Below are 22909 nucleotides of genomic sequence, written 5' to 3'. Positions count from 1 at the left end.
AGCCTGATGTCCTTCTCCAGGGACTGGGCCCGCCTGATAACATGTCCAAAGAACACGAGACGAAGTCTCACCATCCTTGCTTCTAAGGAACATTCTGGCTGTACTTCTTCCAAAGCTGATTTGTTGGTTCTTCTGGCAGTCCATGGTGTATAGTCAGTATTTTTAGCCAACATGAAAATTCAAAGGCATCAAATTCTTTTTTTTTAATGTTCCTTATGCACTGTCCAGATTTACCATGCATATGAGGCTAATGAAAACATCAAGGCTAGAGTCAGGAACAACTTTGTCCTCAAAGTGACATCTTTGCTTTTTAACACTTTAGAGAGGTCTTTAAAAGCAGATTTGCCCAATGCAGTATGTCGTTTGATTTCTTACCTGCTGCGTCCATGGGTGTTGTTTGTGGATCCAGGTAAAATGGGATTCTTGGCAACTTCAGTCTTTTCTCTGTTTATCATAATGTTGCTTGTTGGTCCAGTGGTGAGGAGTTTTTTTTTTTCTTTATGTTGAGGCATAATCCATACTGAAGGCTTTATTTTAGTTTTTGATCTTCATCAGTAAGTTCTTCAAATCATCTTCACTTTCAGCAAGCAAGGTTGTGTCATCTGCATGTCACACGTTGTTAATGAGTTTTCCTCTAAACCTGATGCCGCATACTTGTTCATAGAGTCCAGCTTCAGATTATTTGCTCAGCATACAGATTGAATAAGTATGGTGAAATGATACAATCCTGATGCATACTTTTGTGACTTTAAATCACACTATATCCCTTTGTTCTATTCAAACCACAATCTCTTGATCTTTGTACAAGTTCTGCATGTTGTGTTGTTGGTAGGTGCCGTCGAGCTGGTTCTGACTCGGGGTGACCCTGTGCACAGAACAGAACACTGCCCACTCCTGTGCCAGCCTCACGATCCTTGCTATGCTTGAGCCTGCTGTTGCAGCCACTGTGTGAATCCATCTCATTAAGGGTCTTTCCCTTTTTCGCTGACCCTCGACTTTACCTAGGGTATCCTTCTCCAGGGACTGGTCCCTTCGGTCAACATGACAAAAGTAGGTGAGACCAAGTCTGGTCATTCTCTTTCAGGGAGCATTCCAGCTGAACTTCTTCCAGGAAAGATTTATTCATTCTTCTGGCAGTCCATGGTACTTGCAGTATTCTTTGCTAATACCTTAACTCACAAAACATCAACTCTTTTTTTTCAGTCTTCCTTCTTCACTCTCTGGCTTGCACATGCATATGAAGTGCCTGAAAATGCCATGGCTTGGGTTAGGCACACCTTAGTTTTCAAAGGGCATCTTTGTTCTTCAGCACTTTAAAGAGGTCTTTTGCAGCAGATTTGCCCAGTGCAATCCGTCATCCGATGTCTTGACTGTTGCTTCCATTTGTGTTGATTGTGGATCCCAGTAATATGAAATCTTTGACAACAAATAGGTTCTGCATAAACACAATTAATTGTTCTGGAATTTCCATTCTTCACAATGTTAGCCATAATTTGTTGTTATCCACACAGTCAAATGCCTTTGTATAGTCAATAAAACACAGGTAAACATCTTTCTATTATTCTCTGCTTTCAAACAAGATCCATCTGACATCACAATCATATTTCTCATTCTACATCATTTTCTGAATGTGGCTTGAATTTCTGGTTGTTCTTGTCAATGTACTGCTTCAGCTTTATGTTACGTACCAAATATAAATAAAAAAGCCTCAGTTCTCAAAATACTATCTGCACAGTCTAGTGACTAAGCCAAACTTTATCCTCAAGTGTGTTGATAACAACTCACCAGTATAATTCTTTGTCAAGGGAATATTGCTTCCTACTTATATATAAAGTATATATAATATATATATAAGCTCAATTTTAGAATTAAAAAAGAAATCTCTTTCACAGTATCCCTGATCAGTTAAGAAAGATATGATAGTTTATAAGAAATGAAAGGTTTTACTCTATTTTAACTTTAAAAGCCATCAAATTAAAGGATATTTCCTGAAGCTGAGTGCAAATTCTGAAACTATTTTCTCATCTGAACCAATAGTTAATAGCTACAGATTTACTTACGCTGGACCATTACGTCTCTCCTTTTTCTTACCAGTTGGTATTCATATAACATTTTAAAGATTGATTCAGTGGTTACAGAAAGAGTCAGTACTCTTAGGTTTTAGAGAGAGCCATTGAGACATTAGTAAGTTACAAGAATGGAGAGACAAGCAGAAGTCATTGGGGTTAGTGCCGTTTTGAAGACCAAATTGGGACCCAAACATGGTGAAACTCAAAAACTTGATTTAATTATATTGCAAATTATAAAATTTATGTCTGTTAGTATTAGCACATTACTTTCTCTTACTAGGTATTAGCTATTAGCACATTTTTCTTTTTATTCCTCTCTTAAAAACTTGTATGTATAGTAAGTTTCCCTCCAAATTCACATTCAGTTAATCACTGTAGGCTGTCAGTTATACTTCCCAAATATGTGATTTTAAATTTTCTTACTAACACTTACATGTGAATTAATCTTTTATTAATCATGACACAGCAACTTCAGATACTTTGAAAAAAGTAGTGTTTGTTTTAAGGTCTTTTTTTTAGTCCAGTGCTCTGCGTGCAGATGAATTTATTGACCCTTCCAGTTGCCATTAAGACCTGCTCAGTTGTCTGTTATCTCCTAGGTTGGGTACCACTTTCCCACTGTCTCCCTTCCTGTTACCACCCATCTGGGCTATGCAGTTAGTCTCCTTGATTGGTTTGTTTGGTCACCAGTCTTCCTATTCTTAAGTCCACCCTCCACACTTCTGCCACATATGTTCAGTAAGACATGTTTCTCACCAAATTGTTTCCTTTTCTTAATACCTTCAGCAGCAGTTTCCTGTCACTAAACACAGCATGTAAGACTTCGGGCAAATTATTTCTTGTCTCCTTGTCTAGTCTTGCCTTTTGCCACTCTCTTCAGTCTTTATACTCCAGGAATAGCAAGCTGTTAGGTTGAACCATCGTTTTTATAGGTCAGAAGTTGCTGAATATCAGCGAATTGGTATGGTCCAGTTACTGTTCATGCCTTAGTCCTTTTCCTTAGTTTTCCCTCCACTGGCTAGAAAATCCTTCCTATCCCACCCGGTATCTTCTTTGTGCTGATTCCTCTCATTGCTCCCATTCCACTGTTACTTACCTCTCTTCTGCCACTTAATACTCTGTATTATAACTCCCTATTTTTGCTTTCTCCACAAGTAGACTTTAATGGCAGGGTAGAGACTGCATATTACATCCCTTTGAAACCTCTGTGATCCCAGGACTAGCATGTAGAATGCAACTAGGTGTTCGTTGACCTGAACTGGTTGTATTAGACATCTAATTAGTCAGAATTTGTGACTGAATGTCATCGCTGTTCATTTTCTTTTTCAGCTGAAGAAAGTAGTAGTAGTGATAGCATGTGGTTAAGCCGAGAACAAACATTGCACACCCCAGTCATGATGCAGACACCACAACTCACCTCAACCATTATGAGAGAGCCCAAAAGATTACGACCTGAGGACAGCTTCATGAGTGTCTATCCGATGCAGACGGAACATCATCAAACTCCTCTTGATTATAAGTAAGTCCATTTGATAATTTTCTGTACTAGAACTTTATTAATTACATAGAAAAAAGTTAAGTTAAAAGAAGAATAAAATTCTCCTTGAAGCACGCAGGTAACATGGATGTTAGCTCAAAGACAACAAGAGGAAGCAAGGCAGCAGCAGGAGAGAGCAGCAATGAGCTATGTTAAACTGCGAGCTAATCTTCAGCATGCCATGTAAGTGAGAGTGCCTTATTGTCTGAGTCTAGGAAGTTCACTAATTTATTTTAACATATTTTGATGTGTGCCTTATCTAAAAATTTCAGCAAACTCTCTAGAGTAACTAAGCTGAAATAATCAAGGAACTAAAAATTGGTCTTTCCAACAGAAAAAAAAAAAAAAGAATTTGAAGTTCACTATTAACTAGTTAGCTAAAGGACCAATCCTAGGATGATCTGTTGGAAAAGTTTAAATAGAACTCCTTGTTTATTTTGGTACACAGAATTATAGCCAAAAATCCAGTTTTGTTACATCTTAATTGCATCCCCTCATTAGTTCAGGCCCTCATCTCTCACCTGAACTATTGTATTAGTTCCTAACTGGTTTCTTACCTCAAATCTCCCATTTATTTATCCCCTCACCAACCCCTTCCCCTCCCACCACCTTCCCCCCACCACCACTTCATCATTCACACTGCCATTAAGAATTACGCTAGAATAAAAATTTTGATCATGTAACTCTTCTACTTAAAATCTTTTCATGGCTCCCCGTTGCCTGCAGGATAAAGTCCCAACTTCTTAGGTCATGGCATGCAAAACCCTTCAAAATATGACCCTTGCCTACATTTTAGTGTCATAACCCATTTGGCAACTGGTAAAATCATCGTAAGAGAACAAGCTCAGGTGTCGCCTTATGAAGCTGCAGTCATCTGTGCTCCCATAACACTTTGCTTAGTCATATTTCTTACAGCACTTACCATGTTGTATCGTAATTATTTGTTTATGAGTTTATCCCTTTCTCTAGACTGTGAGCTCCTCAAGGGCAGGGACTACATTCATTGCCTATCAGTGCTTGGTACATAAAAGGTGCTCAGTAATGCTCATCAAATGGTTAAATGTTCAGTGCTTTAAAAATTTATAGTTTAATTTTTAAATACTTTGTTCTTACTGGAATCTGTATGAGAACGTTACATCTTTCTAAAATCTTCATTAGCTTTGGCCCTTAAAGAAGTGGCAGACATGTGGTCTTTAGATAATGTTTTTCATGTCTTGGTTGGTATAAAGGGTCAAGGTAATTATGCTTTTGATTAAATTTTTAACTTTGAAAGCTTTGAATTTCTGACATAATGTGATACGTGTTTTAATACTGGGAGATAGTAATGTTACCCTCTCCTTTTTTTTAAAAAAAAATTATTTTAATGATGAAAGTTTCACTATTATTTTCTTAAGAAATGGTCATTTACTGTGTGGGTGGTAGCCTAGTATAGATTCACTTCAGTTACCTCCAGAATGGTGCTGAGAACGTCTAGAGACAAAGTAGTCTGTCTCTATTCTGTGTATATAGTCTGATACTAACTTGGCTAACATGGTCACCATCTATAATACCACTTGTTTTTCTCATCTTTTCTCAGTTTCAATGGCCAGATGCCCCTTAATGTATGTTCTGACTTCATACTGAATTCTACAATTGCTTTCTTAGCTTATAAACCAGACACCAGTCCAGAAATTTTAGAATTCTGCCATGCGATCATTTGGTCCATGTCTCTTCTCTGAAAAATTTCCACCAGTTCCCAAGATTTCCTCCACAACATTTCATAGCACAGTACCATTTTCTCTACTGTTTATTTTTCACATTTTGTTTTAATTCCCAATTGTAGGTAAACTCCCCCAGGCAACTCCAAGGAATTATCTCAGTAAAATAACTATTACCAGAGTTTCTTTAGGTTGTTTGTTGTACCGTAAGTGGTATGTTTCCTGGTATGTTACAGCATTTTTGTTTTGCCAAAATTTTTCTGTAATGGTGTTTGTTCCAGTTATCTGTCTGTCTTCCCACCTCCCATAGTTTATATCACATACATCTTTCTCTCATACTCCAAGCAAAATGCAGAATGGATTTCTGGTTTTCCATAATATGGTCTGCAAAGCACACATATGCCCTTTATAGTTGTTGTCTCCACCAAGTACAGTAAAATTATCTTCTACTATGCAGAACTTGTAGGAAATAATGACTTTTGTCCACATATTTACCTTTCCCTCTAGCAGAAGGTTAAAAAGTAGCCTAGATCAGGCATCCTGTCATTTAATACCCAGCATAATATCATGTAAATTGTAAGCATTCAGTAAATGATTGATTTTTTTGTTGTTTTTGCATAAGCAGAAAAAGTAATGTTGGCCAAAATGGTGAACCAGTCACACTTAATTTCTCTATTATATATTGACTCCTTTATGCTGATCTGCACTCATCTGTTAACTTGAGTTTACTCTCTATAATTATATGATAACATACAGCGATTTTGGTCTTCATTTTTACTTTTACTTTCCCATAGAGGTAGTAGCTTTGAATGTCATAGGGCACAGAGCCCATGTTCCAGCATAAATGTTGCATATTTCTTTCTGAGGCAGAGTTATTATCTTCTTTTGGTATATATCCTTACTTGATGCATACATATTTCTATTGCAATATTTGTTGCATTTTGTCATAATTAATTGTTTACCTCTGTTTCCCATAGTAGATTGTGAGCTCCTTGAGGGCAGAAACTGTATTTTACTCTTTTTTTTTTTTTTTTTGCATGCATAGATCATAGTATACACCCAGCATATAATAGGCACTGAGTGAATGAGTGAGTGAGTGCCTGGTACTTACTCATTAGGCACTGAGTGAATGAATACATGCTTGTGTGAAATTTATATTATATATTGATTAAAAAAAAATATATATATATATTTGTTCTGAAAATGTTATTTTATTTGGTCTCTGTTTTATGTTTGTTTATTAATTTGTACCCTGCCTACTTTCAAAAAGGATTTGAGGTATCTTGTATGTTCCCATGTGGGAATTTCTCATTGAACTTGTATATGGGATATGAAAACTATCAAGCTAAATGTCCTGAAATAATGTAGGATAAACATAACTCCTTAACATTTTTAGACAAGTGAACATTGGGGTTTTGACATCATTGATGACATGATCAATGCCTAATCATTCTCCCTGACCTTTAATTCCATCATTTTCCATTAAAATTGAATATAGAGAGCCACATAGTTGTTACCAGTATATTAATAGTCACTGCATTAGTTCAGCTCTTGACCTTCTTTTGTATTTCTCTAGTCGGCGTGGTACAAGCCTAATGGAAGATGATGAAGAGCCAATTGTTGAAGACGTTATGATGTCCTCAGAAGGGAGGATTGAGGATCTTAATGAGGGAATGGACTTTGACACCATGGATATAGACTTGGTAAGAAACTTAATGATTTCTGTAAGATTTTCGTTCTAGGTCATTTGGAAATTAGGTTGAGTAGTCTTATACATGTCTGTTTATTAGAAGAAAGAAATAACCTGCCATGGAAAATAAGTCTTAAAAAAATTAAATAGCTGCCACATGTTGCAGTATAAGGGAAGAGATTGAGGAGAGAGTGAGCATGGTAAGTATGTTAGATCCTAGGCTAAGATGATGGAAGCAGCATGTTTGCCTTTGACATTCATTTAGTAATATATAGATTTAAAGTATGTATATTTTGCTTTATATTACATCATATTGACTATAAATATCTAATGATATTTAATGGTACGTATTAAGATTTTCAAAAAATCTCAAAATTTCCTAGGATAATATAATATACTAAGTAGTAGTGTATCACCTCATAGTTTTCTATTTATTTACCATTATCAAAATGTTACATTATTTACTTACTATCACTCTCTTATTGAGACACAATTCTATGCCAAATAATAAAATAAAATTGCTTAAACTTTGGATGAATTTAAGCAAATATATATAAGAGCATGTTCTTTGTTAATACTTATATCATATGCATATCTCACTCAACTCTTGAAGCTCAGGCAGTTACCCTATCCAAGCAGTAAACCTGAGATTATATTATAAACCAGGTCTTCTGCTTCTAGTTTTCAGTGGACCATGGTGTATCTGTAGCACAGTTGGGTACCTTTACAGGAAAATGAAGATTTGAGAGAGGCATATTAAGAAAGCAAAAAGAAAAATGAGTTTTCTTGTTGTTGTCTTTCAGAATAATTTCCCATGAATAAATTGCTTTTGTAGTTTTATACATTTTATCATTTGAGTATGCAATATTTAAAATATTAGAAGGTACACTTGGAATTACATAGATCATGTGTACACTTGATGAGTAATTTGAATGTTTTCCGTCAGTACTTGGTTTATGGGAATGGCAAATGTGAACTTTTTTTTTTCTTTCCTGTAGCCACCATCAAAGAACAGACGAGAGAGAACAGAACTGAAGCCTGATTTCTTTGATCCAGCTTCAATTATGGATGAATCAGTAGGTTTAATTTAAGTGTACTCCAGGATTGTAAAATCAAAACTATAGGTAGTCTCTATAAGTTTGAGGTTGAAAGAGCTGGGACAGCACATTTAGAATGGATGAAAACAATTGGGCGTGAGGAAAACAGACAGGCAGGGTTTTGGTGGTAGGAGAATGGTATAGTGGTAGTGACAGATTAAAAGTGCCTTTGAATCCCTGATAGACTTGAGACTTGAATGTTATGTTAAGGAATTTAGGCTTTTCCTGTAGGTTTGAGTTGCCCTTTGAAGGATTGCCTATAAGAAAAGATTGTAGCTCCTCAACCTGGCACACAAAGCCATTTGTTTCCTGGCTAATTTCCACCTTAACCTTTCCCTCATACATATTCTGCACTCCAGCCATACCAGATTTTGTAGTGTGTCAGGCAAACTATGCTTTTCCATGACTCTGTGGTAGTGCCGAAGGCATTTGACTGCTAACCAGAAGGCTTGACGGTTCAAACCCACCAGCCACTCCTTGGAAGGAAGATTGGGCAATCTACTTCCATAGAGATACCGCCTCGGAAACCCAAAGAGGGGTCGCTATGAGTCAGATCCTACTCAGCGGCAGTGAGTTTGTTTTTTGGTTTGGTTTTCTGTCTTCCAGGAATGCCCTTTTCCTTTTCCTCTTAGTAAATTCTTCCTTTAATACTTAGTTCTGACATTACCTATGGTGTCTTTGCTGACCTCTTCAGATAGATACTTGATTCTCTATTCCTGTAACACTTTGCACAGGCTTTTATTGTGGTAGTTACCAGAAATGGTTTAATGAGATAGGATATTAAATATGTCCAGGTCTCTCAGACTGAATTCCTCTAAGCAGGTACAAGAATCTTACTGATGTCAAGTTCCGCCTAGCATAGTAGGTGTTTAGTTTTATTTGTCATATGAATGAATGTTTAAGTACTCCCCCAGCTTACTTTTTAATATCTAGTCATTTTATACTTCTTCCTCCTAACACCTGCCTGAGGTGATTGTTGTACCATCCTCTGAGGCCTGTTTTTTATGCCCTGATTTTTGTCATTCCCTGCTTGTTTTTCCCACCTCATAATTTGCTTTCAGATAGCTCTCAGAAATATTTTTGTAAACTAATACACACTAACCTATTAATAGAGCCAGTTGTTTGACCCAAAAGAAAGGAGTTTCATAGAAGAGCAGATAATAGACTCTGAACAGGCAGGCCATGTTGGGATCTTTAAAATCGCTGTTTCTCTAATTCTAATGTGCTTATGAATCACCTGGAGATCTTTTTCAAATGTAGTAGCTCTGGAGTATAGCCTGAAAGTCTACATTTCTAACAAGTGCTATCAATGTTTGCAGCTCCACAGACCATACTTTTGAGTAGCAAGGCTTTAAGTGGTGGGTTGACTCCTACCCATAAGTTCATAGTTTAAATTCATATTGAAGTACATGATTTCTTTGATAGTCTAGGTGTATGTATTTTCCCAATTTCTTAAGGCTCTGATTGTGATGAGGGATAAAAGAGCTAGAATGTTGAAATGCATTAACTCTAATTTATTGAGCTGGGTGTTTGTGCTAAAATGAATGATAATACTCTCCCTGCCCCTTAGGAGATCATATTCTAGTGCATCTTGAGTATCCTTTGAAGTTCAAAGGAAGGAGGCTAGTATTCAAGAGTTTTACGTGCCTGACACCATGCTAGACTAAATGACTTATTTTGATCCTTTCACCAAGCATAAAGAGATTCCTACTTTCCCACCCAAGCAAACAGAAACAAGAGAGGTTATTTGGTGACTTGTGCAGAGTTAAACAGCTAGTGTCACAGCAGTGATTTAATCCCAGCTCCTTTTGCTTTACAAGTTTCTTAGTGTCTCTGCTGTTGCACTTCCCCAAATTACAATCAGACCTCATTTGGAAGACTCCTTAAGAAAATTATTTGAGATTAACTGTAGTCAAAATGGACGTGGGTAGTAAAGATCTCCTTATTTTTTTCATGTATTTATCCAATGAGGCCAATTTGTTTTCTTTGTCACTTACTCGACTTGCAAAAAGGTACCCTTCACTTCAAATTATTGGAGTAATTAAATAGCAATGTAAAATATGTGTATCCCTGGTTTTGATACTTAAATATCTAGAGAAAGCTACAATCTGAATGAAGAAAGAAAGAACCCTAATAATTATTATTTGTAGTGACTTCATGGCATTAATATATTTGTTGAATATGTTAGGATTAAGAGGCTTGTATTTATTCTTATTCTGATAGTAGTTTCGCTGCTTCTGCTGCTGAGATTGCAAAAATGATCTCAGGTACCTATACTTGTAGTTTGATAATATTACCACTTGATGGCAGCAGTCTAATGTTATATAACTGCTGTGTAATATTTAAAGGTTCAGGTATTTTTAGAAGTTTTTCACTGTATTTTTAAAAATATTTATTTTAAAATATACATTAAACTTTACTATGTATTGTGTCAACACTAATTTAAGAAATAGAATAACAAATTTAAAAATATAAAAATCTTTGTTTACCTTTATACAATAGCTTTTTACCAGTTTTTACTGAAGCCTATGATCAGTGAATCGTCAAAACAATAGTAAATAGGGATTTAAATCTTTTTATGCCCAGTTATAAGATTCTCTAAGTGAAGTAACTCAAAGCACTGTAGTATACATACTTGAGGTTATTATGGAATAAATCCTAAATATATCATTTATAACATTGGTAAATTGGTTTATTGTGATAATAGTCATTTCCTGTTACTAGTGGGCTGGTGCCATATCACATCAAATCTTGATATTTGTGCTTTTTAAAATAGTATGTTTAAGTGTTTATTAATATTAGCATCAGAGATGATGTGGTTTGTGTTAGTACAAAAAGAAAATAAGTATTACTAATGTTGCTCTTCTCCTGTGTAGAGCTTCTCTTACTAGAATTATCTGTAGTATAAGACTGATAAAAGAAACCCTCAGTATAATGGATCTAACTTGATGTTCTATTGGAAGAATATAGTTGCAACCCAGTCTGTACCCAAACAGAATTTTAAAAATCTGTTCTGGTGCTTTCTAAGCCAGGTACTCTGGAAAGAACTTGAGTCAATCTTATTGCCACACTTTATACTAAGACTTGTTAATTGAGGTTTTATCCTTTCATTCATTATTAGGCCTTTTTGTTACCCCCAGTCACAGAGTGCTATAGCTAGAAGAGACCTTCAGACATTACCTAGGCCTCTCGAGTGGAAACCTTCTAACCACCTAAAATCTTGACTCTTAACAACAAAGTGACCCACTTGTTGGGGCTGGTGGAGGGCAGGGGGTGGATACTGATAAGAAACAATTCCTTTAGATAAAGTGAGACTTTACTTACAAGTAAAAGTCCTTTGCAATCCCAATTTCAACTTACTACCTTTGGGTATAATATCAGTTCTCATCAGCCCATTATATATTTTTAAATATTACCTAATGGCATAGGAAGTGCTAGAATTTTCCATTTTGAACAGCCTAACTTTTAGTATAGACAGCAGAAATTATGTTTTGTTCTTTGGTCAATGAACAAGGGGGAGTTGCCCCATTTTGTGCTTTTAGTTAGTGACAAGTAATCATTAGATTTTACCCAACATTCTTTTCCCAATTGGAATATATAGAAAAAGCATCAATATAAGTCAGTTTGCCCAGATTTCACTTACTTGATTTCTTGAAATTTGGAGTTTTCTTCATTCTCTCAGGGCAGATCTTGGAGGTCTTTGGTCTGCATATTCAAATGCTTTCTTTAAAAAAAAAAAAAATTATACCCAATTCTGAGTACAAATGACCACGTTGGCAAGGCTCTCTTAAACTCTGCCAACATATATGTCAAGAAGCACATTCGTTTGGCGTTCATTCAGATGGTGAATGCTGCCTGTGTTTGGTCATTACCTAGGCATTAGGAGTGTGTGTATATAAATAAGATATAGTCTCTGCTCTCAAGAAGCTCAAAATGTAGAATTCTTTTCTCACTTGTGTTTGTAAGGTAAGTGCCATCCTGATTGGTCCTGATTTTTTTTTTATTTATTGATGGCCAATTTAATTTTAGAATTTTATCTGAAGAAAGGAAATTTTCTAAGGAATTTTATTAGCATGTTATTAAACTTAAGAATTAAAAACATGTTTCTCATGCATTGTTTACAGATACATTTTGCAAAGAAATGAATGGCTATTGTAACGAGATTTTTTTTCTCCTCTCTCTCATTAGGTTCTTGGGGTGTCAATGTTTTAATACCAGTACACAATTAAATCTGTGGTGAAGTCATTTTCTAAGTGGAAGAGGAAATTCTAAAATAAAGTGTGGTAGATACAGTGAAATTCTGTACAGATTTTTCTCTAAGGAGAATATGACATGCTATGCTTACCAAGATCAAGTGCATTGAGGGGCAGTTTTGTTTGCCTGAAAAAAAAAAGTAAAGGACAAGTAAACAATTTGATGATAAGCTACAGTCTTTCTTAGAAAGTAAATATTTTATTTATGCGCTGTTAGTTGGCTTTTGAATCATTTATTTCATGCTTTTTTTAATGTAACAATCTGAAGAGGTATTTGGTACAGATATGAATTCTCTCACATGATTTACTGGGTGTACTAAATAATGATGACCTCTGCTGGATTTCTGTTTACATCCAAGAAACAAAGTTAAGGAAGAATTTATTCCCTCCACCCTGAAATTATAGAATTGTTTTTAGCATTCTAAATTTAAATGCTTAAAACACCAATCAAGAAAGCTTTGTTTTAAATATTGTAATTGTGGAGAAAAGTAAACTTATAAGCAGAACTTTTACAATTTTTTCATCTAAAATGTATTTTAAGATATTTTTAAAATTCAAGAGCTTCTCTATACTTTTCAGAAATATCCAGATGCAGTGAACTGCCCGAAGGTAACCAACCTCCAACATGCTTATCCCATATCAGCCCTGAAAGTTTGCTTGTCCTTTAAGATAAAAATGTAATGTTGTGATATTCCTTCCAGTAGTGCCACTGTATTTTGTCTCCAAATAAAAGAAGCTTATTGTAGTATGTTTGCAGAAAAATTCTAAACAAAAATTATACAGCTTATTAGAGTGTGGGAATAGGGATCTAAATTTTAAATAAAATTATATATATATATAAATTGGTGCTGATTTTATAATTGCGCAGTTTGTTTAGTTTTTTCTTACTTTTAAATTCCAACTTAAAATTATGAGGTTTCAGAAATATATTGAAAGTTTAACAATGTTTAAAATAGAAAAGCATGAGTGTTCATGCTTTAAAATGATTTTTAAATTTGTATTTTATATTGTTTTATCTATCTGTCTTTGCAAGCAGTCTTCAGGTTAAAGATACTTCTAACAGGTTACAGTACATTTCCTCTGTATGTAAATTAGATGGGATAATAGAATCATAACCCATAATATTCTTTGAAAGCTAAGCTTTAAACTTCATTTTATGTCCTTTCACAAATTAGTTTAAAACAGAAAGTGGCTACTTGCCATTTTGACATCAACTCATTTTGCGAGGCTTAGGCAGCTAGACATCGTTTAAAACAAAATATTAACTTATATTACATGTGTATCTATCTTTTGTCAGTCGTCTCTCAGTTCTTGAGGTATATTATTTTAATCATTCCATGCCTTAATATGCTTGCAATACAAGAATATTTTCAGATGGGTGAATACCAAAAGGCTTCCAGTTTTTAGAGTCAGAAATCAACAAGCATTGGGCTGTGGTAGCCAAAAACCATAGGTTAGCTAAAAGATCATGGTTAATAACAAATGAAATCAGATTAACCTAACATTTTCCACCAACAAATATTATGTGCAGAAGTATTGCTATGTTGTTTTTCACACCACTGCATTTACTAGAACTGCTGAGCGGACTGTATATATGATTTTAAACCTAAGTTGATTTTTTTCTCACTCTTGAAAGGAGTACTTCTTTGTGAAAGCAGTTCTTACAGCTTTGTTTTCAAGCAGCTAAAAATGTTTTATATATTACTCTAACCTGTTGTCCTCCACATTCTATTGTCCTAATTGTACTGTTTTCTGATTTGTATTTATGTCTTGAGACAGTAACTTTTTGAATAAAAATAAACCTACAATATGTTGTATGTTTTATTTTTTATAATTGATGGGGGAGGGTGGCTACAAATGGTTTAGAAATGTGATACCTATTACTATGTCTCTGACATGTTTGAGTGGGAATAATTTGTAGACAACATCACCATTTTATACTTTCAATAAATTGTACGCATTTTTTAATGAGGCTACATCCTGAATACACTTAAGTGCTTAACTGTGTGCTTAGCCATGTGTTAGATATCTAACAGTGGACAGAACAGGCAACGGCCTTCCCTCGTAGATCCTAGTGGAGAAAAGAAAGAAAAATAATAATTAAACTTGTGATAAGTGCTAGGAGGAAACTAGCAGGGTGGAGTGAGTATATAAAGTTTCCCTTAGATGAGGGGTTTAGAGTGGAGATGACTGAAAGCCAGTATTTAAAGAGAACTTAATAATTTATTGAGGCTGTTATGGTCTTTGCCATGCTAACCAGATTCTATTGTACTCTTAAAGATTCATGTTAGTGTAACAGTAGCACATTGATCATGCTAGCCTAGTTTGTAGATCATGTTATAAGGCAAGTCTTTTGCCATTCGTGATGCAGAACTGAACCTATTAAATGATAGTTAATAGCTAAGCACTGTTTTAAGTGGTTTACATGGAATAATCATGAGAATATGTGACACATGTTGATATCCTGTCTTACAAGTCAGGAGGAGATGAGGAACATGAGTCACAGGTTAAAATATTTTGGGCAAGGTTATATGGCTATGATGAGTGATGGTGTTGGCATTCAAGCCCAGGCAGTCTGGCTGCATGCATAGTCTGCCATTAACTACTAAGCTTGATTAGCCAGTAGTGTTAATATGATATTAAGTCCTGAGAAGCATTGAAACTATTTGATACATAAGGATAACAGATAATTACATAAAGATAAAATGGTAGATTGTTCATTATGCTGTGGTGAGGAAATGGGGCATCACTAAGGAGTCCAGCTGGCTATAGAATTGAGTGGTGTGAATAAACACTCTGCTTACCGTGCTACACAGCTGGCTTCTATAAAGAGGATATAAATTCAGTGTCAGCCCATCAAGACAAGTTTTTAAAAAGTTGGGAAACTGGGGAAAAAAGTAGGATACCCCAGAAGAGATGTTTTCAATATCCTGCCACAAGGAGGACTTGTATGGATTCATATGTGTAAGTTCCAGGTGAGTCGATTCTGCACCTATAAAGATTGAGCAAAAGAAAATGAGCCAATGAAGCATGAGGCCCTTGGTCATGAGGAAACTAGGTGATGAAGTTTACTAAATACATCATTTCAGGTCAACAAGTTTTAATTGTTGTATGCCGGGCCTCGTGTGAACTATTGAGCTGCTAAAGCCCAGCAAGATGATGCTTTCATGTTGCTCACAGTTCCACTGAGGGGTTGGACTGCAAGAGACAAAAGTAATGGAGTTAAGTTCAGTGTTAGACATTGACGGCGTTAAGGGAGCACAGATGAGGGGTTCTGAGTGGGTGTGCTCAAGGAGGCTTCTTGTAAGGTTTACACTGGAAGTTTTCCCAATTTTATTATGAATTTTCACACATACAGTAAAGTTGGAAGAATTTTACAGCAAACACTTTATTCCACATGCTTTATCGTCACATATTATCCATCTCTTAGGGTATTTTAAAGTAAATTGCAGACGTGGTTACACCACCCTCTAATTAAATGTATACCGTTAAGGATATAAAAAACCAGACTCGCTGCCATCGAGTCGAGTCGACTCATAGTGACCCCTCCTTGGGTTTCTGAGGCAGTATCACTACGAAAGTAGATCGCCCAACCTTCCTTCTGAGGAGTGGCTGGTCGAGTTGAACCTCCAGCTTTCTGGTTAGCAGATGCTTTAGGCAGTACACCACCAGGTATAAATGTACAATTTTTATTTTGACACAAAATTTATATATAGTAACATGCATAAAGTAAGTATTATATTTCCTCAGTTAAGACAAATGCTTGTGTAAACCTAAATGCCTATCAAAGATAGTGACCATTCCTGTCAAATGAGAAAGTTCTTGTATGTCCCTTAACACTTCTATTCCTCCTACAAAGGCAAAAACTATTCTAGAACATAATATAAATGGAGCCATGATGTATATGTTTGGGTAAACTTTATTTCATGTAATGTTTCTGAGATTTATTTATGTTGTGTGTATTAACAATTATTCCTGAATAGTATTCCATTGTAAAGATGTATCAGTTTATCCATTCACTAGTTGATGGACATTTGGGTTGTTTCCACTTTTTGCCTAGTATGTGCACAGGTACTACTTGAGTTGAACTTTTAAAGGCTGGTCATTGAAAGAGGCCAACTGTGTCCAACATTGAGAATTTCAGGCAACAGAGATTGCATAAGAGGACTTCATGGTTGTAAGAATTACTTAGTAATGCTTAGGGGGTGGGAGAGTCAAGGCAGGAAGATAGTTGACCATCCACTACCTCCTGTCAGCTTCGAACTGAAAAAAGTCATTCACAACTGGTACCTGTGGTAATTTCAGTGTTCCAGTTTTATACGATGATCTTAGAATTGGCAAACATCAAAAATTGTGCCTTTAAATGAATTGTGATAAGTTGGTTGGTTTGATAATACGGATATTTTAGTCACATTAGGCCTTATTCTGCCATTGAGGAAAATAATACTCTTCCTGCAGTTTATTATGTGTCAGTAATTGCAAATTCCTGAAAAGTAGGCTATTTAAGCCATTTCTGGCCTAAAAATGCAAAAGTGAAATGAAAAATCGGCTATAGTACGTTTGCTTTATTGTTTCTTATTTCATTTGTCCACTGTCATCTTCGATTTAGAGTATACTTTAGGAGTTTAGTGAACATTTCAAGTTACCTTTTAAATAATTTTACAATATTTACAACAGTTATAACTGACTCTGAAAACACAATAGGTAATATTTGTTGGGTATTTACTGTGTGCCAAGCACTGTTCTAAATGCTTTCCTGCTATTATTTAATTCTTGCAGCAGACTTGTAGTTGCTATTACCCACATTTTGCAGATAAGGAAACTGATCCACAGGTTAAATTAAGAGGATATAACATGTAAAGCATGTGGTCTGGATTTGAACCCAAGGCATCTGATTTCACAGTCCACACTCTTAACCACTTCTCATCTTCCCACTACCAAATATACCCACCAACTTGCTTCTGTATTCATATGCTCTGTATTCTGTTACAGTGGATAACCTGTTCCTATTTTTAAGGAAATGGAGCCTGCAGTTACCTCCCTCTCTCTCCCTTCTCCTGCATTATGAGTTTCATCACGTTTATCAATCCTAGCAACATGCAGCATATCCCATCTTCGAATAAAAAACATTCCCTTGGCTAAACATCTCCCTAAACCTATTTATCTCCTTTTTCTGTCTCCTCCCATTCTCTTGGATGCACTTCACTGAAACTGCTACTAAGGTCCCATTGACCTTCATCTTGCCAAATAATCTTGCCAGTGTTCTCTCTAACCTATCTTCAGAACACAGTTTGCTTCTCCAAGTCACAGTCTCTCCTTCTGTACCCTAAACCTGCCATTGATGGCAAGTTGAGAGTTGTGCCCTTTGATGGAGTTCTGGGGGTGCCTCTTTGGCAGCGATAAGGGTTCTCCTATGTGATTGCCCCAAAGCCTGTGCCATAGTGATTGGAGCCATCCAAGGCACGGCAATTGGTCTCTATTCACTTGCGGCAGCAGAGGAAGGAGTCAGGAACAGGAGGAGGAAGTGGAATGTGTGGCTAATTGATTCCATGACCCTCCTTTGCCACGAGACCAGAAGAACTGGGCAGTGTCCAGGTCTTTTTACTGAACACTTTGATCTATCGAGTCAAATACTATAGAAGAATTGTGATCAAGAGGGGGGAAATGCAAAACAATTTCAAAATCTTGTAGAGTCCAGATTTTCTAGAGCAATGGAGTCTGGATGAACCCCTGAGACTATTGTATGGGGATAATCTTCAAACCTTAAACCAAGAATATCCACGGGAGTCGTCTTTAAAACCAAACAGTAGTTCAGCTTCACTAGAGCAGTATTTTCTTTTAAGATCTATCTCTATGGGATCAGATTGACAACAGCAACTCGAAAAGTTCCATAGGAACTTGGGGGGAGCAGTGAGTTGATGTGAATGGGGGAGGAACAACTCAGAAAAGGAAGGTGAGGAAGGTTGCACAATTTGAATGTCACTGAATTGTATGTGTAAAGATTGTTGAAATGGTATGTGTTTTGCTGTTTATATTAACAACAAAAAACTGTATTAAAAAATAGTGATTGGACTTGTAATTGCTGTATGAAGTCCCCAACTCTTGCTGTCTGAGCCCAGGTTTATGCTACAAAGTTTTCTGTGTGTTCCTGGCTCCCTTTGTTAGTGAAGCAACTAAATCCACCATCTTCCCCTACTTTGCAAATGGCTTTGCTAGTGAGTTGACAGAAGATTGGATGGGGTGTTTAGATTAATCTTAGAGCAGAGCATGACACTCAATTTCATGCATGCCAAAACCTGTTTGAGTAAGCGTCACATTTTCTGAGGCTAAATTTCCTGGGACCAGTGTCCTTTATACCAGGTACCACTGTAGACATATTTAACCAGCCCTTCCACAGCATTTAAAGGTTTATCTGATGACATAATCATAAATACAGAAAATCCCAAAGAATCCACAAGAAAGCTACTAGAGTTAGAGCTAATAAATGAATTCAAGTCACAGGATACAAGATGAACAAAAATGAGTGGTGCTGTACACCAGCAATGAACAATCTGAAAAGGAAATTGAAACAATCCTATTTATAATAGCATCAGAATGAATAAGGTTTCTGGAAATAAAGTTAACCAGGGAGGTTAAAGATGTATACTGAAAACAGTGGGATATTGGTGAAAGAAAGAAGCCCTAAATAAATGGAAAGACATCCGTGTTCATGGTTTGGAAGACTTAGAATTGTTTGGATATCTATACTACCCAAAGTGATCTATCGATTCAATGTAATCCCTATCAACATTCCAACAACCTATTTGCAGAAATGGAAAAGCCAATCCTCAAATTCATAGGGAATTGCAAGGGGCCCCAAATAACCAAAGCAATGTTGAAAAAGAACAAAGCAAGAGTAATGACATTTCCCAAACTTCAAAACATACAACAAAGCCTACAGTAAACCAAACTCTGTGGTACTGGTATAAGGATAAACATATTGGCCAATCGAGTAGAATTTGAGAGTCTAGAAATAAGCTCATCTATGGCCAAGTGATTTTCAACAAGGGTGCCAAGTACATTCAATGGGGAAAGAATAATCTCTTCAGTATGTGCTGCTTGGACAACTGGATCTCCACATGCAAAACAATGAAGCTGGACCCATCCCACACACCGTATATGAAAATTTAGAATGGTTCACTGACCCAAATACAAGGACTAAAACCAGAAAACTCTTAGAACAAAACAGGAGTAAAGCTTTAGGGCCTAGTTTTTGACAGTGGATTTTAAGATAGGACACCAAGAGCACAAGCAGCAAAATACAAGGAAAAAAAAAATATTTAAAAACTTTTGCACAACAAACGACTTGACAAGAAAAGATACAAGCTACAGAATGAGAGAAAATATTTTGTAACTGTATATCAGATACGAGTTTAGTACCCAGAATATATAAGGAACTCCTACAACTCAACAACAAAAAGACAACCCAATTGAAAAATGGGCAAAGGACTTAGACGTTTCTCCAAAGAAGATACACAAATGGCCAATATATGCACATGAGAAGATTCTCAACATTAGTCATCGGGGAAACAAAAGTGCAATCCACAGTGAGATACCACTTTACATCCACTAGGGTGGCTGTTATGAAAAAACAGAAAATAAGTGTTGTCGAGGATGTGGAGAAATTGAAACCCTCATCCATTGCTGGTGAGAATGTAAAAAAGGTGCAGACACTATATGGAAACCATTGTAGCTGTTTCTCAAAAAGTTAAACATGCAAAGCAATGAAGCTGGACCTGTACCTCACACTGTGTACGAAATTTATTAGGGTGAATTCCTAGAAGTGGAATGGTTTCACAGATGTAAATGCCTGTGTATGATTGTTAGATGTCACCAAACTGCCCTTTGCAAGGGTTATGCAAATCTGCATTCCCGCCAGGCTGTAGTGCTGTATGTATGATTGATTAACTATTTCCCCAGAGCCTCATCAACTGAGTGCATTGTCTTTTAAATTTTTGTCAGTGTGATAGCTGAGAAATGGTTTCTTGGTGTAATTTAACTTTGCATTTATATATTAAGTTTGGTTCAACATTTCTTATTTAATGGCCATTTTTATGTCTTTTTTTGTGAATTGTTTTGGTCTTTCACTTTTCTATCAGATATTTGGTATTTTTCCTAAATTTTCAATTTATTTTTTTATTGTGATTTGGGTGAAAGTTTACAGAGCAAATTCACTTTCCATACAGCAGTTCACACACACGTTGTTTGTCTCATGACATTGACTACAATTTACCCCAATGCAACAGCTCCCCCCTTTTTCCTAAATTTTTAAGAGTCCCTTATATATTAGGGCTATTTGCCCTTTCTCTGAGTTAAACAAATTGGCATATACATACAATGGAATACCAGCCATGAAGCAAAATGGAGTCCTGATACATGCTACAACATGGATGAGCCCTGAAGATATCAGGCTGAGTGAAATGTCACATACAAAGAAATAAATATTCTATGATCCCCCTGACGTGAAATAGCCAGAATAGGCAAATGTGTAGAGATTTCCTTAGTGATTACCATGCACAGAAAGGAGGGGAAAGGGGAAGCCATTGCTTCGGGAACATTGAGCTTCTATTAAGGGTGATGGAAAAATTTGGAAATGGATCGTGGAGATGGTTATACAACATGTGGTCGTTAAGTTCGTGTGTCACCTTGGCTGGGCCTGGTTGAGTGCCTGGGCAGCTGAATGTAGTAATTCCCCATGATGAGGTTAGTAATTAACTCCATGGTGGAATCCATTGGAGCAGCTGAGTAGCTGCTTTAGAGATGTGGTCTGCTTCTCACATATAAGAACTTTTGGGAATGGTCTCTAGCTTACGGCACGCTTGAACCCTGCATGTAGCTGAGTCATTGTTATGCAGTCTGCCATGCTCTGCCAACCTTGGGACTTTCAGTGAACTTGAATTAATGGCCTGCTGTGTGGTTTGGTAATATTAGGACTGTGCCTTGTTACTTACGGACCTTGGGCTTGTCAGCCTCAGCAGCCAGCGGCTGAGTGAAGAAAAGCCTCCAGCTTCAGTGGGCTGGGAGCAGGAGGCAGAGCTGAAGCCCACGGCTGAGAGGCTTTCATCCAGCCCCTGGAGCCTGGCACTTTGAACTTGGACTTAATGCCTGCAAACTGTAAGAGAATAAAACTGTTAAGGTGGTATATTTCTGTCAGAGCAGCACTAGGAAACCAGAACACAACATGATGAACTTAATGCTACTTAATTGTAACTGCAAAAATGTTGAAATGGTAAAATTTAAAAAAATAAGATCATGGATGAAATGGGTAGGTATATGAGAAACAAGTGTGATTAAAATGTTAACTGTATGGTCAGATGATGGATATATGAGTGTTCACTATACAATTGAACTTTTCTGTGTTTCAGAACTTTAATAGCAAATTGTTGGGAAGAAGAGAAGGAGAGGGAGAAAGAAGGAAAGACGCAAAGAAAGAAACCAGCCTCTGAGCTGGGAGTATTTTTCTGTGCAAACGCCAGTCTAGCAACCTGTTCCAGGTAGCAAATAGATAAGAGTCTGAGGTAGTTATCTGTTCAGACACAGACAGGTATGGTTTTGGAAGATCATTAATTTGCCTTTTTTTTTTTTTTTTTTTTAATCTGTGGAATTGTAATTAATGAGCTAAGCAGGAGCAGCAGCAGCAACATAACAACAGCACTGCTACAGCTTCCTCACTTGCCCTGTGGCAGAACTCAAATCCACACAATCTGTTTCAAAAAGAGTTGGCCTTATTCAATAATTGGTAATGTGGCCACAAGCTGGAAGGAAGCTCAGAAATTTCCAATCCAATTCGTTTCCTTTTAAACATCAGGAAGCATGCCCAGGAAATAATAACGGGAGTTAAAGGCAAGCCAAGATGAGAACCCAAGTCTTTTTGACTCCCTGCCTCTTGTTTTCCTCACTCCCAGGGATTTTCAAATACTTTAGCAGAAGAGTGATCTTGTAAAATGAAATAGTACATGGAACTCCTGTATGCAAAGCAAAGGATAATGGGAAAGAAGGATCAAAGTTAGGGGTGAGGCCCTGTGAACCTGCAGCCCATACATTTGTTTTTGAGCTTTCTAAAGAGGAACACTTATGGATCGAATTGCATCCCCCTGAAATGTGTTAGAGTCCTAACTCCCTACACCTCTGGATGTAACCTAATATAACGATTACCTTCCCCAATGGAATATAGTATAATCATCTTCCACAATGTAACCTGATGCAATCAGTTGAGGTAATGCCAGTGTAGGGTGGATCCTAAACCTAGTCACTTCTGAGTTATATAAAGAGCAGCACAGACACAAAGACATGGATGCACGTGAGGGGAGACAGATGTCATTTGAGGAGCATTTACAAACTAAGGAACCAGGAACACCCAGGGCTACTGACAAGGAAGGAATCAAGACTCTAATTTAGACTTAAAGCCTAGAGAGCTGAGAAAATAAATTCCTGCTCTTTAATGACACCTACTCGTGGTATTTGTGTTAAAGCAGCACTAGGAAACTAAGACATAGAAAGAGCAACAATGAAAAGCAGTTGGTAACA

At 36.6% G+C, this 22909-nt stretch overlaps 1 protein-coding gene across 1 annotated transcript in view; it reads left to right on the top strand.

The window, feature by feature from the left end:
* The window catches only part of STAG2 (stromal antigen 2), an 86832-nt gene extending 74530 nt beyond the window's left edge, over window positions 1–12302 (top strand). Inside the window, exons 29-33 of the mRNA XM_007953360.1 lie at window positions 3399–3588; window positions 3679–3789; window positions 6880–7006; window positions 7992–8069; window positions 12279–12302. Of these exons, the coding sequence (XP_007951551.1) occupies window positions 3399–3588; window positions 3679–3789; window positions 6880–7006; window positions 7992–8069; window positions 12279–12302 (530 nt within the window). The remainder of the gene's footprint in view (window positions 1–3398; window positions 3589–3678; window positions 3790–6879; window positions 7007–7991; window positions 8070–12278) is intronic.
* Window positions 12303–22909: the final 10607 nt, after the last annotated feature.

Source organism: Orycteropus afer, unplaced genomic scaffold, assembly GCF_000298275.1.
Source record: "Orycteropus afer afer isolate SDZICR_OR568_19922 unplaced genomic scaffold, OryAfe1.0 scaffold00388, whole genome shotgun sequence".
In the NCBI taxonomy this organism is placed as follows: domain Eukaryota; kingdom Metazoa; phylum Chordata; class Mammalia; order Tubulidentata; family Orycteropodidae; genus Orycteropus; species Orycteropus afer.
The sequence above is the reverse complement of the archived record's forward strand: the minus strand, read 5'-3'. Positions and strand labels throughout refer to the sequence as shown.